The sequence below is a fragment of the Microcebus murinus genome, chromosome 10 (assembly GCF_040939455.1).
Source record: "Microcebus murinus isolate Inina chromosome 10, M.murinus_Inina_mat1.0, whole genome shotgun sequence".
NCBI classification, from domain to species: Eukaryota; Metazoa; Chordata; class Mammalia; order Primates; family Cheirogaleidae; genus Microcebus; species Microcebus murinus.
In genome coordinates this window covers 58,612,958-58,638,676 of record NC_134113.1, presented here as the reverse complement: position 1 = coordinate 58,638,676, position 25,719 = coordinate 58,612,958, and the positions used below count along the sequence as shown (strand labels likewise).

At 40.3% G+C, this 25,719-nt stretch overlaps 1 protein-coding gene across 2 annotated transcripts in view; it reads right to left on the bottom strand.

Moving 5' to 3' along the window:
* Positions 1-25,491, bottom strand: part of NCKAP1L (NCK associated protein 1 like) — a 44,522-nt gene extending 19,031 nt beyond the window's left edge. For both annotated transcript variants that reach the window (XM_012764537.3, XM_076007330.1), the window contains exons 1-20: positions 25,317-25,491; positions 24,100-24,210; positions 23,308-23,400; positions 16,646-16,702; positions 15,561-15,703; positions 14,308-14,398; positions 14,079-14,216; positions 13,387-13,435; positions 13,132-13,288; positions 8,486-8,542; positions 8,083-8,179; positions 7,423-7,532; positions 7,117-7,249; positions 6,640-6,721; positions 6,369-6,427; positions 6,018-6,163; positions 4,842-4,974; positions 4,433-4,552; positions 1,497-1,642; positions 1,070-1,201 (exon numbers count right to left, since the gene is read on the bottom strand). In XM_012764537.3, the coding sequence (XP_012619991.2) occupies positions 1,070-1,201; positions 1,497-1,642; positions 4,433-4,552; positions 4,842-4,974; positions 6,018-6,163; positions 6,369-6,427; positions 6,640-6,721; positions 7,117-7,249; positions 7,423-7,532; positions 8,083-8,179; positions 8,486-8,542; positions 13,132-13,288; positions 13,387-13,435; positions 14,079-14,216; positions 14,308-14,398; positions 15,561-15,703; positions 16,646-16,702; positions 23,308-23,400; positions 24,100-24,210; positions 25,317-25,418 (2,156 nt within the window). In that variant the 5' untranslated portion in view covers positions 25,419-25,491. The remainder of the gene's footprint in view (positions 1-1,069; positions 1,202-1,496; positions 1,643-4,432; positions 4,553-4,841; positions 4,975-6,017; positions 6,164-6,368; positions 6,428-6,639; positions 6,722-7,116; positions 7,250-7,422; positions 7,533-8,082; positions 8,180-8,485; positions 8,543-13,131; positions 13,289-13,386; positions 13,436-14,078; positions 14,217-14,307; positions 14,399-15,560; positions 15,704-16,645; positions 16,703-23,307; positions 23,401-24,099; positions 24,211-25,316) is intronic.
* Positions 25,492-25,719: the final 228 nt, after the last annotated feature.

The window sequence follows — 25,719 nt, the reverse complement described above, 5'->3', positions numbered from 1 at the left end:
GTTTCCACCTCAGAGCCTCTGCGCTTGCAAAGCGTTCCTCTTTCCCGTGAGAGTTGCATGCCTGGCTTTCTCAGTCCCTTCACAGGTTTACTCTAATGTCACTTTCTCGAGGAAGCCTTCCCTGGCCACCCTATCTAAACTGCAACACCCACCACCACCACACACACCTCCTATCTCCCTTTCCCGCTTTATTTTTCTGCTTAGCACTTATCACTATCCAAGCTACTATGAATTCTATCTTCTTATTTTGTTTATGTCTCCCAGTAAAGGGTGTGCTTCATGAAGACAGGAATTTTTATGTTTTATATACTGCTGTATCAACAGCTGTTAGAACACTTCTAACACACAGTAGGTTTTCAATAAATATTTGTTTACCATGTCAATGACCCACGACCTCATCTTCAGTAAAAAAAAAAAAAAAAGGAAAACAATAAATATTTCTTGAATGAATGAATAAGCTACAGATCCCAAAACAAAACTCAGAAGAACAGAGGATTATTCATAATAATTCTTCTTCCCATTGCCCTCATTGCTGACCATAGTGCCCAATTCCTATGTAAAGGGTATTCCTCCTACTTTAGGGGGCAATAGAATGAGGGGCAAAGCGGAGGGAAGGGGATGTATTTTACTGAGACTTAACATATGTCAGGAGCTTTGCACTCATTTTTCATTTTCATTCTCTACCAATTCTCAATTTTAGGTAATTCTCAATTATCTATACAGTAAATACCATTACTTGATGAGGAAAGAAACTGGCTCAAGTAAGTTAGATAATCTGCTCTAACATCTTGGCTAATGGCCAGGTTAGCAACACAGGTCTGCTGACTGCAAAGGCCCTGCTCATTCTGCTAAACCAGTGGCGATCCATTCTGGCTGTTCATCAAAACCACCTAAAAAGGGTTGGGTTCTTTTTGTTTGCTTGCTTTTAATAGAGATGCTTGGGACCTATGCCAGACTGACTGCACCAGAACATCCAGAGTGTGGCCTGACCACGGGGATGAATCTAATGGAACCCAACTTTGAGGAATCCTATAATTACACAACAAAGAAGATAAGGAAAGACTGATACCTGTTGAGTCTGGCCTCCAGGTGGCTGCTGAGATACTCAGAAGGAAAGATGGTATGTTCAAACACAGAGAAACTGTATACATGATTCATTGTCAGTGCCAGTTCTGTCAAGTTTAGGTGTAGCTTGTCCATGCTAGAAAGTAAAATGAGCCTTGATTATGGGTCTGGCACTGTCTGCTGGGATCTGAGAAGGGGTGTGTCAGACTATGACCCTCAGGACCCTTCCATCTTCTGGGGACACTCAGCCTAGAACAGTAGGTGTTGATGCTGAATTCAAAGGCAAAGTAGAAAATTCACATTTAAGCAATTTTCCATATCCATCATTCCCTACCACCATTTCCCCATTTTTCTGCTGTAACACCCTCCCTCTTCCCTTTCTTCCTTCTTTGATGCAGTGCCCATCTGCCTTCTAGGGCCCGGGTCCTCACTTGGTGACAATGCTGCGGTTCTTCCGGTGACTCTCGGCTCCTGGCTTATCCCTCTCAGGCTCTCCTTTTCTGGGAGTCTGCCTCTGCTTCATGGTTTTCTTGTTCTTGGCCTTGCTGATGGTAGTCGCACAATGCTTAGGCAGAAGCTTTAGAAACAAACACAGGTGAACACAGAAATGGGATTTGTTGCTAAATCTGCCAAGTAGTCCATCAAACAGTTATTAAAAGGTCTCTCCACTGTTGTCTGTTCTTTTACCTTTCTGCCTCTCTCTCCTCCCATGCATCTCTTTCCCTAATGAGAGCCTATTTGGAATATGCTCACCTTTTTTAGTTTTCATACCTATCTCTCATGTATAGGCTCACAGTCTCAAAATGGCAGTGTCTTTCAGAGATCAGAGCATCACTCCCCCACCCACATCCTGAGAGAGCCTTTCCTAATGGAAAATTCAAGCAAAAAGAATAAGATCTAGGCTGGGCAAGATGGCTCATGCCTGTAATCTTAGTACTCTGGGAGGCTGAGGTAGGAGGATTGCATGAGCTCAGGAGTTTGAGACCAGCCTGAGCAAGAATGACAACTTGTCTCTACTAAAAATAGAAAAATTAGCCAGATGTGGTGGCATGTGCCTGTAGTTCCAGCTACTTGGGAGGCTGACGCAGGAGGATCACATGAGCCCAGGAGTTGGAGGTTGCGGTGAGCTATGGTGATACTACTGCTCTCTACTCAAGGCGACAGAACAAGACTCTGTCTCAAAAAAAAAAAAAAAAAAGAATAAGATCTAAGAGCTCCACTGAACTGTGCTTTCTAATATCTTCCAACCTAGGAAGCCAGTTATTATTTGCTACCTAGACCAATCATCTCACTTGCTACATTCATTCATAGTCTGTCCCATAGAACAGTTACCCACACCACCACAGCCCTCCAAAGATTCAGAGTTCACAATATGCTCATCACTTTCTTCCCACTTCTTTTTTGAAATATCGTATTTCTTTCTAGTTAGCTTAAACATCAATCTAGCATCTCTTCTCTTCACCTAGATACTCCAGGTAACCATACAAAAAATATAAGCTAGAATTATATATTCAAATATTCCTTCAAAGTGGAATTCTCTCCATTTATTCCAGTGCTGCTGAGCATGTGCAGAGCATGCCTGGAAACTCCTCAGCTGGAATTACTCTTAAAGCAGCATAAGGGCCACACAAGAAAACTGGTTTCATTACTTTATAGTCACACCTTCTTTTTTAAAATTCAAATTCTTAACTGTTTCAAAAAAAAAATCAAGTCCATTTTGATGGAAAAAGATGTATCAACCCTGAAATTATGCAAAAGTGTCTGTAGTACATCCTGAAAGCAGTCCCCCAAAAATGTAACTCCATTAGTAATTAGTAGTCACTACTTACTTACTCAAAATGTTAACTTGGGAGGTCCAATACTCATTTGCTTGCAAAAGTTTTGGTGTGTGTGAACATCATTCACATCATGTTTTAATCATCCCTGACACAGCGGTGAGTAAACCTCCTTACCAGTGTCCCTTGCATGTAATAGGTATTCATAGTAAGTGATGGATACACCTACAATTGTACTTGTTTGGATATCTTCCTTGCATTAATTATTCAAATTTCTTTCAAATATGTATTTGTATGCCCTTTTCCTTTAAACTGAGACATTCCTCCAGGGAAGGGATCGTATATCTTCCTTCTGGGTCCCCACCCCAAAAACCAAGCACAGAGCTTAATGCCCAATAAGTAGCAAATAACATAACAGCTAACATGCATTGAGTGCTGCATGCCAAATATTAAATGAACTCTATTTTATTTAATACTTGTGACACTTCTATAAAGAAAGTATCTTCATCCTCATTTTACATATAAGAAAATAAAAAAGTTAAGTAATAATGTAATTGTGCCTCTGTACACACACACAGACACACACACACACACACACACACACACAGAGCCTGGCTCCACTTCTACCAAAGTTGCTATAAAGCCTAAAGTGTGGATAGTCTGGGAAATCTCAACGACTCCAGGGCAACAGCAAAACAAGTTTCTCATTTTCAAATTTTCTAAAATGTAGGTTGAGCTAATCATGAGCAGGTGCTATGAGTCAGTGAAGAGAGGGGAGGGGGAAAACAAGAAGAAAAAGACAAGAAAGCAGCCCTGAGGATAAACACACAAGAGGTGCCCCAAAATGCCCAAATAGCCACAGATTAGGATGCAGGTGAACAGAAAGATGAGACAAGACAGGTGATCTGGGGGTGACTGTCCTAAGTATATGTACACAGGGCAGAGAGAAGAGGGGAAGTAAATTAGAAAGCAAACTCATCTCTCAGAACTCTTCAAATGACAGCACATATTTTGTTGGCGTGCAGCTGTTCAAATAAGAGTATTTTTATACACCTCTATCTAATCCTAAGGGAGTAAAGACTGAAGGGACTATACTAAGAAAAGAATCCTGCCATAAGGCCAGGCGTGGTGGCATCCTAGCACTCTGGGAGGCTGAGGCGGGTGGATCGCTCAAGGTCAGGAGTTCAAAACCAGCCTGAGCAAGAGCGAGACCCCATCTCTACTATAAATAGAAAGAAATTAATTGGCCAACTAATACATATAGAAAAAAATTAGCTGGGCATGGTGGCGCATGCCTGTAGTCCCAGCTACTCGGGAGGCTGAGGCAGAAGGATTGCTGGAGCCCAGGAGTGTGAGGTTGCTGTGAGCTAGGCTGACGCCACAGCACTCACTCTAGCCTGGGCAACAAAATGAGACTCTGTCTCAAAAAAAAAAAAAAAAAAAAGAATCCTGCCATAAACGCAAGTACACGACGTCCCAGTCGTCCTTGAGAGAAAGAGAGAACTTGGCACTTCGATAGGGGAGCAAGAGTGGACAGAGAAGGCACTGAGTGCTGACAGAGGGGAGGCTGAAACATGGAGGGCTCAGCCTACCTGCTCACTCAGGTTTCGCTGCTCAGCACAGATCTCCAGCACACAGTTGCTGGTCTGCTTGGCCAGCTCTTCCAGGAAGGAGTTGCAGTGGTGAAGACCATGGTTCTTCAGGTGGGGGTACTATGAGAAAGAGGGACCAAGGAAGAAGTTGTCAAGCCCAGGACAGCCACTTCTTTGTCATAATACTACTCTGATCACCCCTTGCCTGAACTACCCACTCCTACAGAAGAAGAAACTGAGGCCCAGAGAGAAAGGATACATTCTACATCAAGCTACTTAGGAACTCATATCACATACCTATGTTTGCACCCTTCCTGGGACCAAAATCAACACTTGGAGTTGTGTTTTGGGGGACTATGGAGGAGATGTGACTAGAAAGATGACATGGTTTGGAGTTCAAGATACCCACCTCCTCTGGACACATCTCATGCGTGCAGTGGACAAAATGAGCACAGATCAGGGGGAAAGCAATGGCATAACGCAGCATAGAAGGTTCCTCCAGGGTCATAGCAAACATCTTCTCAAAGGTACGGAGATGAAAGCTGCAGAGAAAGGGTTTAGGAGCTGGTCTCTTTAAGGTGGAGAGAATATTAATTCTTTCAACAAACATTTATTGATATTTACCACTCCTTCCTTGATTTCTCTACCCTTGAGGCAGAAGACAACCTAAGAAACTTAACCCTTTCAGACATTTATAATGAACCTCAGGGCAGTTTAGTGATAATCGTCTTCCCTTTCCTTACGCAAAATTTGCTATCCCTCCTCAGAATCTTTCCATGATTCGGGCCATTCCCTCTAATTTAGAAGTTGTTCAGTAATGCTAATTCACATTCCTCCCAAAACTTGACGCCCAGGCTTCAGAAAACCTTCTCAAATTAACCCTATGAGACTGATCTTTCCTTAACCCAATATCCTCTCAACTTCTTGTACTCTTTTTACACTTTCTTCTATATCCAAGTATTGTTAATATGTTGACATCTTTTTCACATTTTGAATGCTATATCTCCTCACCTGTACTGATTACAGAAAACAAAGACAACATATTTTTCACTTATTTGTTTGATCCTTTAAAGGGTAGAGTTATGCACAAGAGTGTTCAGCTATATAATAAATGTTGAGTGCTACCTAAGGAAGGCAAACTAATGTTCATTCTCCAACTCTATTTTTCAGCCCTTTAATTATTTTCAGTTCTCTCCACTACACTTCCAAGTTTTTCATGTCTCTTTTAAGTTACAATGTCCCAAGAGAAAAAAAAAGCTGAAAAAGTTCCCAAAGATAACAGTGAAGATGAGAAAAGATTGGAACTAGACATATGGATGAATTATCCTAGAGAAGGGAAGGTTGTGTAAACTCCAAGTGGCTTTCCACAAGAGAATGAATACAAAAGGGAATCAACTTCAAATTCCTATCACTTAAGATTATTGGTAGAAGCTGGCATGAGTGAGCCATGGAGTCTGAGCATCTGCCTTTAAGGAGATCTTGAAGAAAATAAGACTTTCCCATCTGTCTAGGGGAATTATAAACCTCTACAGAGGACAGCCAAGGGAGCAAATGAGTTGATAAACAGTTCTGAACCAGGACATACCAGAAAATAGACAGGTCAGAAGTTTCCACCAGCAGTTTCTCTACTGAGTCCAGCATTCGGGAGTGAAAGACAATGAGGTTCATCACCTTGGCTAAGTCAGGGTTCTCATGCAGGTGCAGTGGGGCCTTAACCACACTAGTGTATGCCTGTGGTTGGCGTTGGGAAAGGGCAGAGAAAACAAGATGAGTGAAAGGACCCCCCAGCCTCGGAATTGAAATTTGGCCTGGGTATGTCCTATCCAGTCGGCAGTTTTAAAGATTGATTCACTCCATAAAGCGTTTAAGAGATAAAAAGCTAAGGGATTGTGGGGGACAAAGAATCTGAGGGTAGGGATCCTTAACAGCAACAGACCTGTAGGCGGAACCAGTCCAGCCTCAATCCTGAGAATTCAAATTTCTCTCCATTATCAACTGTAAGAAAAACAGAAGCAAGTTTTTTAAAGGAAACAATAAAACAGCACACTAATATCAACTGCATAGGTCCTCTGCAAAGATATCTTGTCCTATTCTCTGGCTCAAAGCTCAATATCTCTAGAAAAAAGATGTTCACTCTCATATATGCCCTGCCTTCTCCACCTCCCCACCGCCCCCCCATCCCCCACCCCAACCCCCACCCCCTTTACCTTGTTTGAGATTCAGAGAGGAGAGAGTGCTGACGAATGAGGACATGATGATGGATTCCTCCTCTGGACACACAGACAGATTCTAAAAGAAGAGTGGGCATAGGTTTCCCAGGATAGAAACCAGGACCACAAGGGTCAGTCAATGTATGAAGGCAGAAACATTGCTAAGTGCCAAAACAGAGAGAAAAAGCCAAGCAAGAGATGGAAGAAGCTTCCTGGGTTCTTTGCCATGTTAACACCCAGCTTCTTTTTTATTTTTCTCTCCTATTTCTATGTAGTTTCACTTAGGGAGGGAAAAAAGAGACCACTGAGATTATGAGTCTTTTTTTTTTTTTTCTTTTAACAATGTAGAGGGGGAAATTGGACTTTTTGACGCCCAATCTAGAGAGCATGAGATTCAGCAAGAGTGGCTCCAATAGGAAAAATAATCAGGGATTGCCCTGAAATTTCCAAACTATAATCAATTAAACATCATACCTGAATGATGTCACTAAGCACAAGAGCATCAAATCTTGCCAAGTACTGCAGGTGGTATTGCTGTATCACTTTGATGTGTCTTCGGACCAGAGCCCTAATCTCCTCCAACAAGAAAAGGAGCTCTGCGATGCTTCTATAAAGTTGAGGATGAGAACAGAGAGATGTATGAGACAAGAGATTTGAATTAAGACAAACACAGTGATAACAGGGCAGAAATTGAGACCTCCTGAGGTCATTTGATGCGCCTCTTTGTCCTCAGTTCATCCAAGGACAAGGTTCTTAGCCATGTCTTAGCCAAGTACTAACGGGTCAGCGTAGTCCTCAGGTGTCTTTGTCTTGGTGACATTTTCTGCGTGGCGAACCAGCCAGGTGACCTCATCTCGAATGAAGGACAGGGCCATGAAAGCAAAAAGAGCCTACAGAGAGGACAGGGACTATTAGAATTTTCGACTTTAAAAGTGGATTTCAAAGCACAGCGAAAACTCCCATGATAATATACACATGGGTATAATTGTGTAGCCACATCAACAGTGTCCAATAATAAACACTCACACCCACAAACAATCTCAACTATGTGACACAAAATCAGACATGTACAGATGCTGACACTGGCTCACAGTCAGTATCTCTCTTTCCCTATAGAATTAAATTTTAGAAATATTTACTGGGCATTTATGTGGTTTAAAGCAAAAAAGCAAGCTGTCTCCAATTAGTTCACACTCAAACAGAGCATAAGACAAGCACACAAATAGCTAGCTATAATATATGACATGCTATGATAGTGCCAAAAACAGAGATATGAAAAGCTTTGGGGTGCTCCAAGAATATTCAAGGAAATCAGCATATACACATTAAATAGATCACAAAAGACTCAGAAATGCAAACTCTTGTGAATGCCAAGGCACTGCCCCCATAGAGTGTCTTATCACTGGTCATTGTCCCCCTCCCACCGTTTCTTTCTCTTGCCTTGGGACCCAGCAGTCCTGGTTCATCAGTTAACACAGCCTCCAGCTCCTTCACTGCCATCCGCAGAAACTGCCGCCGTTGACAGTGGAACTGGCCACTGAGGAAGAAAAGGGAAACTAGAGAACATTGCCTCTCCCACCCTTAAAAATCCTCCACAGGCAGCACGGGAGAGAGACACACTTAGGAAGGGGTGTAAGGCGGTAGGAAAGTCCAATGCTAAAGTTAGACTTGATTAAAAATAAAAATTAAAAAAACAAGCGCAAGAGTCTGTGGAACAGCAGCAAGTTCTTCAGCTGAGGCGATAAAGCTGTACAGAAACTGGAGATGGCTTAGGTGAGAGAGAACAAATGTCAGGCGAGATTCCTATTCCAGCCCCTTTCAGAAAGCACATTCCCACCTTTACCTGTTTGCAATTACATGTTCCTTGCTCTCCTTTATGTCTGCCACTCGCTTGCCATACCTGAGGATTGACACAAGCACAGCAGGGTTGGCCATACCACCAGTTAGGGCCTCTGCCCACCTTCCCAGTCCTCCGAGTCCAACCTACAGCCCAGGGGGAGCATGGGCAGCCGCACTAGCAGCGTCTTTCCAAAGATCTTTCAGTTCTAGCTCATTATTTTGCAGATAAGGCAAATAAGACCTAGGGAAGGGAAATGACTTGTCAAGGTCACATAGAGCTTTAATGGCAAAGCTGGGCTAAACTTCCTGAAAGTCAAGGTACTCTTCCAGGTTTGAGCAGGGTAAGTGGAGTCATGCATAAATATAACACAGGCCCTGTTCTCAGGTAAAAGTAGTTACCCCAGCTCTACCTTGGGTCCCATTGCCGCATACTTCCTTTTAGAATGTAACTTTATCAATTATCTCTTTCTCACTTTAATCTCTCCTTCTCCATTACCTTATTCTCTTCCCCCAACAAATAAGTTCAAAGCCTCCCTTATTCTAAGAAGGCCCTAGCTTGACCCCGACAATCCACAATTCTCCCACATCACCAAACTCATCCAAAGAAACACCTATACTCTTTACTTCCTTACCTCTCACTGACCCTTAGCCACAAGGCCTTCCACACTAAACAAACTGATCTCTCCAAGGTCAATGTGAACTTTTGTATCAGCAATTTAAATGGTCTTTTCATTGTTTTGGGTTTGTCTGCAATAGCTGACTCTCCTGACCATATCTCCCTTTTTCTACTAGTGACCCATGCTCCAAATCCCAGCATTACCTTAGACTCTGTGCTAAGTTCCCTATAGCTGTCTTCTCTTGTCCTGTATCACTGTTACCACATTAGTGGGACTTTATAATCTCTCATTTCCCTTCTCCAAACCACTCCTTTATTGGAATTAGCACAAAATCAAAGAAATCTGGAGTTGGAAAATATCTTAATTAAATCAGGATTCAATGCCACAGCATTCCTGCTGGATAACTATTTCAACCTCTGCATAGTACAATGGAAAGAAACAGGATTAGGAGTCAAAAAAATCTAGATTTCCTAATTCCACCTCTTCTTAACTGAGTGATGCTGAAACTGAGCCTCAATTTTCTCATTTATAATATATATATATATATATATATATATATATATATATATTTTTTTTTTTGAGACAGAGTCTCGCTTTGTTGCCTAGGCTAGAGTGAGTGCCATGGAGTCAGCCTAGCTCACAGCAACCTCAAACTCCTGGGCTCAAGCAATCCTACTGCCTCAGCCTCCCGAGTAGCTGGGACTACAGGCATGCGCCACCATGCCCGGCTAATTTTTTCTATATATATTAGTTGGCCAATTAATTTCTTTGTATTTATAGTAGAGACAGGGTCTCGCTGTTGCTCAGGCTGGTTTCAAACTCCTGACCTCGAGCAATCCGCCCGCCTCAGCCTCCCAGAGTGCTAGGATTACAGGCGTGAGCCACCGCGCCTGGCCTAAAAAATATATATTAATACTTGTACCTGAATTATGAAGATCAAATTAGATCATTTATGTCAAAGAACCCCCTAAACTATAAATCATACATGGTAGTAGCTGTTTTTAGAGATAGGGAACTGAACACCCTCCAGACATCCCTTCCATTCCTTAGAAACATTAATCATTGGAAAGTTTTTCCAAAGCCACCTCCTGTAACTTCTAATTATGCTTCTTAAATTTATGCTCTCTTAACTCTGGCAGTGTTTTTTTTAATGATACTACCCAGTTATTGAGAATATAAAGAATCGATATTCTCACAGACTATTGATAATATAATCTGTTTAGAGGGCAATTTGGTAAGAGCTATTAAAATTTTAAATGTGCATACTCTTTACCCAACTTCTTAGAATTTACTCTATAGAAATAGTCACGTAGATTCACAAAGATATATGTCTAAGAACGTTCATTACAGCGTTGTTTGTGATGATTTTAAAAAGTGGAAACTTCAAATATCCATCTATAGAGATTTGGGTAAATAAATTATGTTATAACCACATAATGGAATATTATTCAACTATTAAAAAAATAAGTCTTTATGCACTGATATTCAAAGATATCCAAAATATAGTAAGTACAAAAAAAAGCAAACTTTAGACTATGGAGTGTAGATCCATTGCTTTTTAAACATTACTTATATAAGGTTGAAAATACATGTATACCTTTATATGTTTATATATGCAAATATACACACAAGTATATGGAGGATGTTCATCAAACTATTCAAGGAGGTGAGATTGTAGCCAACTTCCACTTTGTATTTTTTACTTTTCTGGATCTTTTATTTGCAACCAGAAAAAATAATGTATTTTGACTCTTTCCTTAATCCTACACCTCCTTCTCATTATGGCTCTCTCTATTCTTGCCTTTACATCAAACTTCTTGAAAGAATTACTTATTAAATTACTTATCTCTCATTTTCTTCTAAACCCACTGAAACCCAGCTTGCAACCTCACTGCTCAACTGAAGTTGTTCACAAGAAGAACACCAGGACTTTATAGCCACATCCAATGAACATTTTTCAATCCTCATTTTATTTTATCTCTAAACGTCATCTGATATAAATAACCAGTCCTTTCTTCTTGGAATGCTTCTTCCCTTGGCTTCTCTTTTACCTCTTCTTCTCAATATTCCTCACTGATTTCTCTGCCCCTGCCTGCCTCTTCAATATCAATGAACACAGAGGTTTGTTCCATCCTTTTCTCACTCTCTTTGAGTAAACTCATCTACTTTCATAGCTTTGATTACCAGTTCACCAGTTCTTCATCTGAATCTAGATAGCATTCCTAAATTCCAGGACCACAAAGTAAAAGGCCTAACACACATTTATCTATCTTCACTGTCCTATATATAATTCAAATTCAACCTGTTGAAAACAGAATATACAATTTTTCTCCCACAAACTTACTCTTAGTCACATGTTCTCTTATCTTTTTTTTTTTTAAGATGGGGTCTCACTCTGCCACCCACGCTAAAGAGCAGTGACTCTAATAGCTCAATGTAGCCCTGAACTCCTAGGCTCAAGCAGTCCTCCCGTCTCAGCCTCCTGAGTATCTAGCATTACAGGAGCAAGCCACCACATCAGGCTGTTCTCTTGTCTTAAAGAATGCCTGATATCCAAACCAGAAACCTTAATATCATTCTCAATTCCTCCTAATTTACTTAATTAATCCATGTCTCTACTTTTTCCCATATACTTTTTCTTCTTGCAGCCAGAGTGATCTTTTCTTTTCTTTTTTTTTTCAGAATGATCTTTTCTAAAATGCAAATATGATTATGTCATCCTCTGTTTGAAATCATTCAAAAGCTCCCTATCCTTTTTAGGACAGATTCAAACTCCATGGCAGAGCATACAAGGCCCCAACTTACCTCTCCAAATTCATCTCTTGACATCCCCACCTTTGTAACCCAGCTGCCTATGCACTGAACTACATGAACTTCTTCGAACTTGCCATGCTCTCTCAATTCAAATATCTTGACAGTTTCTCTGCCTAGAATATCTTTCTCTGCCTTAAGCAACTGCCATGACTTTCTACCCAACACAAACACACACACACACACACACACACACACACACACACACACATACACACACACACACACACTCTTCATCTGTTTAGCTCTTCAGATATATCTGTCTACAGGTTTTTCCAGATCCTACAAGGTCAGCTTAAGTGTCCATCTAAATGCTTCCATGGTACTCTGTGTTGACACATCATAATCCCTTACTGGGGCCAGGCAAGGTGGCTCACACCTGTAATCCTAGCTCTCTGGGAGGCTGAGGCAGGTGGATCGCTCAAGGTCAGGAGTTCAAAACCAGCCTGAGCAAGAGCGAGACCCCGTCTCTACTATAAATAGAAAGAAATTAATTGGCCAACTAAAAAACTATATACAGAAAAAATTAGCCGGGCATGGTGGTGCATGCCTGTAGTCCCAACTACTCGGGAGGCTGAGGCAGGAGGATCATTTGAGCCCAGGAGTTTGAGGTTGCTGTGAGCTAGGCTGATGCCATGGCACTCTAGCCCAGTCAACAAAGTGAGACTCTGTCTCAAAAAAAAAAAATCCCTTACTATATTCCAAGTTTGTTTATTTTCCACCAGTTTGTAAACTCCTTGAGAGCAGAAACTGTTTCTTTTTATTTAACAAGCACACAAGCACATAGCACTTACAATGTACCAGGCACTTTTCTACAGGCTTTACAAATAATAACTCCTTCATTCTTCATGACATCCCTAGGAAGTAGGTCATAGGGAAGGTACTACTATTACCCACATTTTATAGATGAGGAAATTGAGGCAATGGCCATGGAGAAGTAACTTGCCCAAGGTCACACAACTAGGAAGTGGTAGAGCTTGAATTCATACCCAAGCAAACTGGTTTCAGAGTCCATGCTCTTAACCTCTATGTTATCTTATGAATTACTGTATCCCTAAACCCAGTGACTCACCTGGCAAATACTAGGTATTCAATAATGATTTCCTCAATAGTTAGAATAAACTCTTACTACCCATACTCTGAAGCACTAATGGAGGCTGAAAAAGGACACTGGAAGGGGCTGAAAATCCCCAAAGATGAGCTTGGCTCTCATGTCTCTCACCCTTTCAAACCGCTAAACAGGTCTTCAGTGACCTTGTGCACCTGCAGCACCTCCTCCCGGACGAGGGTGATGTACAGGGAGCCCTGCAGACACAGCTTCCACAGCTTCTGGCACTGGCTGTTGGAGTTGAGGCACCCGTGACAAAGAAGAAACCCAACTGTGGATGGGTGAAAGAGGACAGGGGCAGACTTTTAGAACTTGCTCTCCAGGTAACATGCTGCTGTCTCCGTTCCCACCTGCTGCCACTAAACTTACTTATGATCCATCGCTCCATGACTTCCACAGACAGGTATTCACAGGCCATCTGTGAGAAGAGAGAAAGAGACGGTCAGTTATTTATCACAGTCTTCCCCTAAAGGAAAAAAGTCAAGCCAGAATCTGAGTATCAAAACCAACTTTTATTTTGCCAGGCTGGATTAGGGCACTTGATAAACCAATAGCTGGGAAACCTGCCAATAATGAAGGTGAGGCACTGGAAATGAAGTGAGAAATAAGGAATATAGTTGAGAAAAGGATAAGGAGCTTGGGCTGGAAGTTTAATATAACCTCTCTTTAACAGTTCAGATACTTTTAATAACAATAAAATGAGGAGGGCAAAACTAAAACATTCTCCCTCCTTTGGATTCTTTTACCACTTAAAGTATAAATCGTTCATTTGGCACTTATCACTAATCTGGTATCATCAGTTGTATTTTTATGACATGGTATATCTTCCCTAAGAGACTATAAGTTCTTTGAGGGAAGGACTTTGGGCCCATAGTTGTCAAACAAAAATATTTATTCATCAATTGACTCCTAAGCTCAAATTCTTACTGGGCTAAATAGGTGCATATCCTAGAAGAGAGCAAAGGATTCTTAGGGCTGGTATTTCCTGAAAGAAGCACCCTCCACAGAGATGGTCTTGGCAAAGAGAAAGCCTCCACTAACAAGAGGAAAAGGGGACTCACGGTATCTGAATTGGCAGGGTTAATCATGGCTGGGGGTGTGCTGATGAGACTTAGAAGCTGGGCACTGCGCCACTGCTCAGCCCCTTGGTTCCTTCGGACAAAGAGGAAGTGCAAAGAGAGGAGGGCTCCGCTCACAGACTGCAGGGGAAAAGCAAATAAAACTTTATTGTCAATGATGAGGACAAGGTACTTCTGCCTGAGGAATTCTCCACTCTCCCGGGGAACTTGCCTTTGTGTGAGGCCCAAACTCTTCTGTCAGCTTTTTCAGAGGGTGTTCATACTCCAAGACCATCTGACCCAGACGAGCAAAACTTGGGTCACTAGAAGAAAGCAAGCAGAAGAAAGAAGAGTTACAACCCTCCCTTAACTGTGACATGAATTCTTATGTTTACATATACGACAAAGTTGTGTGCATAGACTGGCATTCCCTACTGTCTCCAAAGATATACTTACTAAACTGGGAATTACATGTACAGAAACCTCACTCCAGGCACAGGTGTGCTAAACTGTGGCTAGACAGAACAATACAATTTTGGATAGGTCCATGAAAGTTTTTGCCTTACAAGCTCTCAAAATTGGGATGGACACATGACACATGATAGGTATTCAATAAATTTATGTCGATTAGTTGGAAATCAAGTAATATGCCTGGACCCAAATCTGTGTACAACCCAAAAGGGCACATAAATATTCCAAGCTAACAGATAAGGTGTGTGCCTAAGTATCCATGTAGACACATGGTAATACATAATGTGCTTAGAACGATAGGCCACAACCCACTCTGATCCCTCTGATCTTCATTTTTTTCATCCCTTAAATACTTATATCTGTACTAATGGAGGGGGACATAACTGCAGCTAATCCAAAATCCATTTGTATTTGGCTCCAAATGTATTATCATGCATTACTTACCTCTAATGGCTTTATCTTACTAACATTATTCCTACCAATACTAAAAAAAAAATTTCTTTGCCTTTTGTAATAACCTGAAAAGCAGAGTAGAAGCCAGTCCAGGATTAAAAATTTATCAGAAATAGTGCAAACTAGATAATCCACTAGTAGATATTCAAGAGTTAACTACAGGGGTCCCTTAGTATATGCAGGAGATTGGTTCCAGGACTGCCATGTATACCAAAATCCATGCATACTCAAGTCCCGCAATGAGCCCTGAGGAACCCAGATATATGAAAAGTAGGCCCTCTGTATACTCGGGTTTAGCATCCTGTGAACACTGTATTTTTGCTCCATGTTTGGTTGAAAAAATTCTGCATACAAGTGGATCTGCACAGTTCAAACCAGTGTTGTTGTTGAAGGGTCAACCGTATATGTAAAAGTGTACAAAGTGTACCTTGTTTTGTTGAGGTTATCGTATAGATTATAGGTTCTTATATGAGAACTCATGGCATCTATTTCCTTTGTAACTCCCCTCACCTCATAGAACCATCTATGAGACTGTTCATATAGTATCCTTCCTTAACTCACCCATGACCATGCACCATCTCATGGGCACAGTTGTACATGCCAATGAGTAGCCGTCGATCCTCAATCCGTGACAGAAGTAAAATAACTGAGGTATAAATCACAATCAAGTCCAAGTAACTCCGAGTGAAGTCAAAGTTGAGATTCTGCAAGAAGAATACAAAGGAACTCAAGAACAGCATGGCTAATTAATTTGAATCTCCCTATTTCTCTAACCACTCCAGACAGTGCTAAATAGATTCTGAATGGGTCTAATTAGAAGTAGGAACTGACAGACCAAGTGTAGTGGCTTGCATCTGTTAATCCCAGCAATTTGGGAGTCCGAGGCAGGAGGATCTCTGGAAGCCAGGAGTTTCAAGACCAGCCTGGGCAACAGAGGTTAGAGTGAGCTATGATTGAGCCACTGCACTCCAGCCCAGGCAACAGAGCAAGACCCCATCTCAAAAAAAAAAAAAAAGGGAGGAATTGACAGGAAAATTTAAAAGAAGAAAGTTGAAACAAAAGTCAGAGGCCGAGGTGGGAGGGTCGCTCAAGGTCAGGAGTTCGAAACCAGCCTGAGCAAGAGCGAGACATCCCCCCACCCCGTCTCTACTAGAAAAAAATTAATTGGCCAACTAAAAATATATAGAAAAACTTAGCCGGGCATGGTGGTGCATGCCTGTAGTCCCAGCTACTTGGGAGGCTGAGGCAGAAGGATTGCCTAAGCCCAGGAGTTTGAGATTGCTGTGAGCTAGGCTGACGCCACGGCACTCTAGCCTGGGCAACAGAGTGAGACTCTGGCTCCAAAAAAATAAAAGCCAGAGGCTATAAAAATGAGCTCAAGATGCAAGAAGACCAGGAAATAAGGTAGCATTTGGGAGTTGGAAGAAGGGGAGTAAGATTTTTGTGTAAATTCTACATTAATTAAATCACATTGCTGATCTGCTTAACATGTAAATATATTTTATCTTTATCTTTTTACAAGACAATTATAATCCTGAGAAGGAACACATGAAATAGCCATTCTTCCAGTCCCATCCCACCCCACACTGTCCCACCTTGGTCTTTTCTTTGACTCTGTGATAAAAGAGAATTGCAAAGGATCTTACGATATCGAAATGGCACTGGCAGGCGTCAATAGTGTTGAGAAGTTCATAAACGTGATCCTGGGGGTGGAATTGAAGATGCGGGTGAATAAAGAATAAAGAGAAGGTGACATGTACCTCCAGAATTTGAGGTTCTAGAAAGCCACCAAATAACAGAAGAAAGGCGTTGTTGAAAAGAGGAAGTTCCTTCTCAGTAAGCCACAGTAAGACCTTCTCAAGCTACACTGAGATGACACTCAGGCTACACAAATGCCCATGTTTCCATAGGCACAAGTCTCTACCATATTACTAGGCACACTGTCCCTGATCTTATCACACCTGGGTCCCATCCCTCCACATAAAAAAGTTTACAACACACAGATCATCTAATAGGCGGCTTCAAAAGTGCCAAAAAGCTAACCCTTTTTTGACAAACCCCAAAGTAAATCTGTTCTTGGATGCCATCTCCTGTTCTCAGGAGTAAATCATTAACAAATGGGAATACTGGCCAGGTGCAGTGGCTCACACCTGTAATCCTAGCACTTTGGGAGGCCGAGGTGGGAGGATTGCTTGAGCTCAGGAGTTCCAGACCAGTCTGAGCAAGAGCAAGACCCTGTCTCTACTATAAATAGAAAGAAATTAGCCAAACAACTAAAAATAGAAAAAAAAAATTAGCCAGGCATGATGGCACGTGCCTGTAGTCCCAGCTACTCAGGAGGCTGAGGCAGGAGGATCACTTGAGCCCAGGAGTTTGAGGTTGCTGTGAGTTAGGCTGATGCCACGGCACTCTGGTCTGGGCAACAAAGTGAGACTCTGTCTCAAAAAAAAAAACAAAAAACAAAAAAAACAAATGGGAATACTACCCAACTAGCCATGCGTTTCTATGTACTGACCACTCACTATATGTTAAGTACTTACTAGGTAATTTGCATGTACTTCATTTAACTCTCATTCTCTTGTGATAGGAATTCTTTTTCTTTTCATATGTAATTTTGCCTAAATAAATGTGCAGTTTTATTGTGGGCACTCCCCACCCCACTCCACATGAGCACCCACTTTCCATCCTGCCCAAACCCCAGGCAAACCAGTTTAACAACCAAATATGTCTTTTCTTATTTTTCTCCCTATTTCTATAATTCTATTAGATAGAAAAGAAGAAAAGGAAAGATAGACAGGTTCTTTTGGTCACCACTTGTGTTACAAAATTAAGATAATATTACACCTTTCGTGTCATTTTGCTTTTCTCATTCAACCTTACTTGCTGAAAGTCCTCAAAGTCATCTGGTAGAGCACTAATGCATTCTTTTTGATAGTTGCATAATAGCCTATGGTATACCAAAATTTATTCAGACTTTCTCCCACAGATTCACTTTGTTCACAGTTCCTGGCCTTTTTACACATTGTTATTTTTGTTTCTATAAAAGTAAAATTGCTGGATCAAAGAGTATATTTTTATTTTTAAAATATGTTGCCAAAAGATTTGAAAAGACACTTCACGAGAAAAAATATGCAAATAGCAAATAAGCACACAAAAAGATTCTCAATGATGTTAGTCAGCAGGTAAATGCAAATTAAAACTACAATAAGATACCACTATATATTCACTAGAATGGCTAAAATTTAAGTCTGATAATAGCAAGTGCTAACAAGAATGTGGAGCAACTGGAACTCTAATAATATATTACTGGTGGGAGGATAAAATGGAACAACTTTGAAAAAAAGTTTGGAAAAAGAAAGAAAAAAAAGTTTGGCAGTTTCTTATAAAATTAAACATGCTATCACCACAAGATTCGATGATTCAATTTCTAGATTATTTACCCAAATGAAATGAAAACTATGTCCCCACAAAGATTTGTGCTTGAATGTTTATAGCAACTTATGCATTAATGGCCAAAATCTAAAAACAATACAAATGTCTATCAACAGGTAAATGGATAAACAAACTGTATCCATACAATGAAAAGGTTTTAATCAGAAATGGGAACTGAATCACTGACACATGTAACAATATAAATAAATCTCAAAAACATCATGCTGAGTGAAAGAAGCCAGACACAAAAGAATACGTACTGTATAGATCCCATTTACTTGAACCTTTAGAAAAGAAAAATCTATTCTAGAAAGCAGATCAGTGGTTTCCTGAGGCTAGGAGTGAAGGCTAGGAATTGACTAAAGGGCAAAAACACACAGGGAACATTTGGTGTGATGGAAATTTCCTATACTTTGATTGTGGTGGTGTCTACACAGGCATATACATTGTCAAAACATGTTAAAATGTGTAGGAAAATTTTTTCCAATTTATCTTCCCAAAAAGGCTGTGTCTAAATTAACAGATGGGGAAACCAAGGCTAAGAGCAGTTAAGCAGCTTATCCAAGATCACAGAACTAGTCAGCAATGGTATCAGAATTTGAACCCACAGCCATGATCTTCCCTTTATGCTATATGACCTCTAGACCTCTGCCTGGGTCTGTGCTGCCTCATTTGCTAGTAATGCCTTTCTATAACTCCAGCCTGCAACACAATTTCCACAGGATATAGCTAAAGTTCACTTTCAGCCACCCACACAACCAATGTCACCATATAGGTCTTATTCTCTAAAGACAAGAATCAGAAGTGAACAGAAAGGAACAGAATTAACATTTGTTGGCCTATTACTTTACTATTAATATATGCTAAACACTGAACTAGGTGTTTACCATGCATTATCTCATTTAATTCTCACAAACACTCCATACAGTAAATTTTATTTCTCCATTTTATAGATAAAGAATCTGGGATTCAAACAGTTCTTTGTCTGAAACTGTACAGCTTATAAGTGGTAAAGCCGATATGTGAAACCAAGTTTGTCTAATTCAGTGCCTACCTACTTTACAACTCACCCTACTTCAGTGTCCTTACTTCCCTTCCTGCCCTAAGCAAGCCATACCAAACACCTTAGGCTTGGAACTTCACAGCCACAGCAACCAGCAGGTATTCTAAAATCCCCTTTGGACTCCAACTTTTTTCAGTAAGAGGATTTTTTTTTTTTTTTTTTTTTTGAGACAGAGTCTCACTTTTGTTGCCCTGGCTAGAGTGAGTGCCGTGGCATCAGCCTAGCTCACAGCAACCTCAAACTCCTGGGCTCAAGCGATCCTGCTGCCTCAGCCTCCCAAGTAGCTGGGACTACAGGCATGTGCCACCATGCCCGGCTAATTTTTTGTATATATATATTTTTTAGTTGGTCAATTAATTTCTTTCTATTTTTAGTAGAGACGGGGTCTCGCTCAGGATGGTTTCGAACTCCCAACCTCGAGCAATCCGCCCGCCTCGGCCTCCCAGAGTGCTAGGATTATAGGCGTGAGCCACCGCACTCGGCCAATAAGAGAATTTTTTATATGCCTCCAGCATTCTTTCCACTGCCTCCACTAGTGTCTATCCTCTTCCTAGCCACTACTCTCAATTCTAATATTAACACTCTTGACCTGACATTCCCTCAGATCTTCAGTCCTTCATGTCCCCACTTCTCTCTTCATTGTGTGATCCAATGAATGTCCTGGATTAACTTCCCTGGCGTAGGCACAGGGCACCTAAGGCAGGGCCTGTACTCTTGTACCACCTGAAAAAATATTATAATACCAGCCCTTGGATTGCTCAGAGAGCTAAAATTTGTATTATTTCTTGAATATATGAATAATACATGTTTATGGTAGAAAAATTAGAAAATACAGATAAGTTTAACTTTAATTAGTTTTGGAAAACACTAATAATCCCACCAATCAGAAATTCTAATCTTCTTTAAATGCACATTTAACTATGTAAATATCCATTTTAGGGACATCTTATATCTTAAAGTGTATTATAATTTGCTTTTACATTAAACACATATGGAAAACATTTTTCCATGCCAATTAATATAATGTGTTACCATCTTTAACAGCTGCAGAATATTCATTTATGCACACATATTCTGAACTTTCAACCAAACAGCTATTTATTGGATATATCATTATGAAGTTGTAACTGTCAAAATAATGCAACAGAATACATTCTTGCACACATATCTTTGCACTTCTGATTGTTTCCTTAAAACAAATTTTTAGAAATAGAATTACTACATTAATTTTTAAGACTTTAGAAATACATTATCAATTTGTTTTTTAAAAACATTGCGTTAAATAATTTTTAATTTTTGTGTTTACAAAAATAGTATGCGCTCATTGTTTAAAATTTAAATAAAACATCACCCATGTAGTATTGCTACTAAAAGCTGTTAACAATAAGACAAATCCAAATTGAAGGATATTCTAAAAAAACAACTAGCCTGTCACATTGTATTTATGATATCGAAAAAGAAAAAAAAAGAAAAATGGAAAAACAACTAGCCTGGACTCTTCAAAATGTCAGTGCCATGAAAGATAAAGGCTAGGAATTATTATTAATTAGATTAAAGACTAAGGAGACAAAAGTAAATCCAATGTGTGATTCTTAAGACAATTAGAGAAATATGAATATAAGCTATGTATTACCCAGTAATATTATAGCAATGTTATATTTCCTGAGTAGGATAATTGTATCAGGATTGGGTAAGAAAATATTCTTGTTCTTAGAAAATGTATGCTTAAATATTTTTGGAAGGAAATGTCATGATTTCTGCAACTAACTCAAATGGTTCAGAGAAAAAAACAGTTATAAGTAAATGTGGCAAAATACTGACAATTAGGAGACCCAGGAAAATTGCAAAACAATATTCATTGTACTACTCTTGGAATTTTTCAGTAAGTTTGTAATAAAATATCAGGGAAAAATACTTGAAATTTTTAAAACTTAAATAATGCAAAGATGTATGGCTTATATAAATTGATCATCCCTAACCCCAAAATCCAAAATCCAAAATCTGAAACTTTTTGAGTGCCAGTGTAACACTCAAAGGATGTGCTGACTGGAGCATTTCAGATTTAGAATTTTTGGATGAGATATATGCAGCCATATAACACAAATATTCCAAAATCCGAAAACATATGAAATCCAAAATACTTCTGGTCCCAAGAATCTTGAATAAGGAATATTCAACCTGTATGGAGAACTCCTAAAACTCAACAATAAAAAGCAACCCAATTTCAAAATAGACAAAGGATGTGAAATAGACATTTCTACAAAAAAGATAGACAAATAGCCAATAAGATATACAAATGGCTGATAAGCATATGAGAAACAAATGCTCAACATCACTAATCATTAGCAAAATGCAAATCAAAACTACAATGAGATAACACCTCACACCCATTAGGATTGCTACTATCAAAAAAACTAGAAAATAACAATTGTTGGTGAGGATGTGGAGGAAGTATAGCCCCTGGGTGCTGTTGGTGGGAATGTAAAATGGTACAGTATGGAAAACAGTATGGCAGTTCCTCAAAAAGTTAAAAATAGAATTATGTGATCCAGCAATTCCAATTCCACTTCTGGGTGTACACCCAAAAGAACTGAAAGTAGGATCTCAAAAATATATTTCTGGCTGGGTGCGGTGGCTCACGCCTGTAATCCAAGCACTCTGGGAGGCCGAGGCGGGCGGATTGCTCGAGGTCAGGAGTTCGAAACCAGCCTGAGCAAGAGTGAGACCCTATCTCTACTATAAATAGAAAGAAATTAATTGGCCAACTAATATAGAAGAAATTAGCCGGGCATGGTGGTGCATGCCTCTAGTCCTAGGTACTCGGAGGCTGAGACAGCAGGATCGCTTGAGCCCAGGAGTTTGAGGTTGCTGTGAGCTAGGCTGACGCCACGGCACTCACTCTAGCCGGGGCAACAAAGCGAGATTCTGTCTAAAAAAAAAAAAAATATATATATATATATATATATATATATATATATATATATATATATATATAATTTCTTTACTCATGTTCATAGCAGCATCATTCACAATAGCTAAAATGTGAAAGCAACCAAAGGGTCCATCAACATATGAATGGATAAGCAAAATGTAGTATATCCATACAATGAAATACTATTCAGCCTTATAAAGGAAAGAAATTCTACAATATGATACAACATGGATGAACCTTGAAAACATTATGCTAAGTGAAATAAGCTAGTCATAAAAAGGCAAATATTATTCTACTTACATGAGGTACTTAGAGTAGTCAAAATCATAGAAACAGAAAGTAGAATGGTGTTTGCCAGGGGCTGGAGGAAGGGGTAAATGGGAGTTATTGTTTAAAGAGTAGAGTTTCAGTTTCACAAGATGAAAAGATGATTGCACATTATGGATTTATTTAGTACCACTGAACTGTACTCTTAAAAATGGTTAAGATAGGTTTTATTTTATTTATTTGTGTATTTTAGCACAATTTTTTAAATTAGGGGAAAAAAAGGATAGCTTAGTAAATTGAAGCCAAGCATAATCCATCTCTAAAGATAGTTATTTTTAACAGTTTAATGTATAATACTCCAAATATTTCTTACATATATACTAACACTATGTATATACAAGCTTATATATCTTTTAAAATAAAAATATGATGTGACATAAGCTATTTTGCAATTTGCTTTCATTTAACAATACAACTTAGATATCCTTCCATATCAGTACATCTCATTTTTTTCAAGAATCTATATTAAGCAACACATATGAACATCTACTAAAGAAGGAATAGCCTCTGAAAGACCATGCCTACGTTAGGGACCTAGGATAGAGAGAGCTCACCCGAAATTCCATGACATCCACAAATGACTGGTAGTAGTTAGTGAGAAATCTAATTATTTCAGTTTTTTCACGATGTACTGGCCCTAAATGTTGCTGAAAGAAATACAAGACAAAATTAAAAATGCAAAATAGAAGACAATTAATCAAAGTAATTCAAAAAGAAAAGAGGTTATAGGTAAAATATTCTTAAAGAGGGTTGAAATACACCGACAGAAGTTGGAAACTCTCTGATGCTCTACAGGTCTTTAAACAGAGGATATTCTCTATCTAGGCCGGATGGCTGTGTGAGAGGAAATTTCAAGGATCCTTTTAGCTGAAGAGGTTTACTATTAATAAAAAAAAAAAAAAAAAAAAGTCAAAAAAAGCAGAATGAGAAGATGCTATAGGTAAGATGGGTGAGAAATCTAGGGCCAATATCTAATAAGGAAGAAGTGATATCCCACTAGATGCATAATTCTAAGACATGTAGCAAGGAAACACTGAGTGTGAAACAGGAACAACAATAAAATATATACACCCTGCTGGGTTGAGAGAGCTGACTTCCTGTACAAACAATGTGTTCTTACGAATCTTGCAGTGGAGAAAACAGGCAATGCTTTGCTCCAGTTTACCCTGGAAGAATCCCATCTTATCTCAAAATTCTCAAGACCTAAAGCTCTGCAACAACCTGAAGCTCTGTGGTTGCTCCATTCCCTGCCAAGTTTGAAGAGAGACAGTCAAAAGAAAAGAATCCCAGCCATCCCGGCAGAGAATTACTTCAGAGACAGGCAAAGAGGAGGACGGAGTTCTCACCGTGCTGTTTCGGACATCTATGTTGGGAAATTTCTTGTTGATGTACTTCAAAGATGACTCCATGGACTTTTCCAGTAAGAAAGGTGGCTTGGATTTGGGGTCTGCACAAGTCTGCACGGATAAACCACACTGTATTTCAACTGTTCCTCCTGCCCCTCAGAAACATACCTCTTCCCTGCATCATTCAACCTCGAAGCTCTCTTAGGAAAAGGCACTCTGGGAATTAGTTATGAAAGCATGAGCGTAGGTCGGGAATAAATTCCAGGACACTGAGCCAACTATCAGAGAGCTAAATAACAACCTGAGCATTTTGTCCCACTGGGTAAAGCTTAATGTCTGCTTGGCCCCAGCACAAAGAGGAAGCTGTTTCTCCACCCCTCAACTGCAGCCTGAAGGAGTGAGAAAAGCAACTGCTCGGGAGTTAGACTTTGTGCAAGACTCAGTGTCACAATTTGGTCCACTACATGAGTACCTTATCCCAAAGGGCATTTATAGGAGTCATGGAGACAGAGAAACCGTGTTCTGGGTGATTTATTTTAAAGTTCCCTCCCCCAAGTCCCCTACCTTCCCTTCCAGGAAAACGTCTTTACGTCTTTACTTCCTATGGCTTGCCAGCCCCCGGCCCACCTCTCGCCACCAGCTTCTCCCAATTGCACAGTTCCTCTTCTGAACACACAGATACACACAGCATAAATTGCCCCAGACTAAGTCCCTCAGAAGACAACTACCCTTTTGTATCTAAATTTCTATATATTTTTTTCCTTTTAGAGAAGTACTTCTCCAAAGTGGAAAAGTTTTCGCCAGAGACCCAACTTCAGATCTCCTCAGAGTATGGGAGATCAACAATAAATAATAAAACCCAGAATTCTAGACACCAGAGCTTTATCCAAATCACTAAGAGCACAATTATTCCCCCGACACTCCTACCCCTGCCCCAAGCCCCAGCGGAAAGCAGATGCTCTCATCGGGGTGAGAATCATACCTAGAAAGGGGAAGCCCTGAAAAGGAGCTCCCTTTCTGCCTCCCGGAACCAGCTGGCCTACATAATTGCAGTGACCGAAGGCCTGTTGGAGCAGTGGGAAAGAGCATGGGGTCTAACTGCTGGACCTACCCGCCTCAGGGTTCCCTATCTGCCTCAGGGTTCCCTGGCCCCCTCAGGGTTCCCTCCCCTGCTGTTGCTAGAATAATTAATACTGGTTCCCCTTGCCCATGCTTACCTTCTTGATGTTATACATGCGGATGAGAACCCCCTGACCCCGATCATTCAGGATAGTGAGCTTCTCTGCAAATTTATGCTGATAAGCAGATGTCAAAGACATGATGGTCACTGAGAGAGAGGAGCATCCAGACAGCAATGACTGATCTCCCTAACACTTTCAGCCCAGGTGGTGACACCCTCTGGGTGGAGGGACTCAGCCTGGTTGGTGCGCTGGTCTTCCGTTGCCTCTGCCATTGGCTTGTGGGTGAAATCAGTCATTATGGTTCACAAGCCCTCAGAGCCTTCTTGCGCTTCCTCTTGCACACTCAGCAGGGGAGACTTCCTCTTTCCGTACAGCACTTTTAGCATGGCTGTGACGTGGGTGGAGGCTGGGGAGAGGGATATAGGCTTTCAAGGCCTCT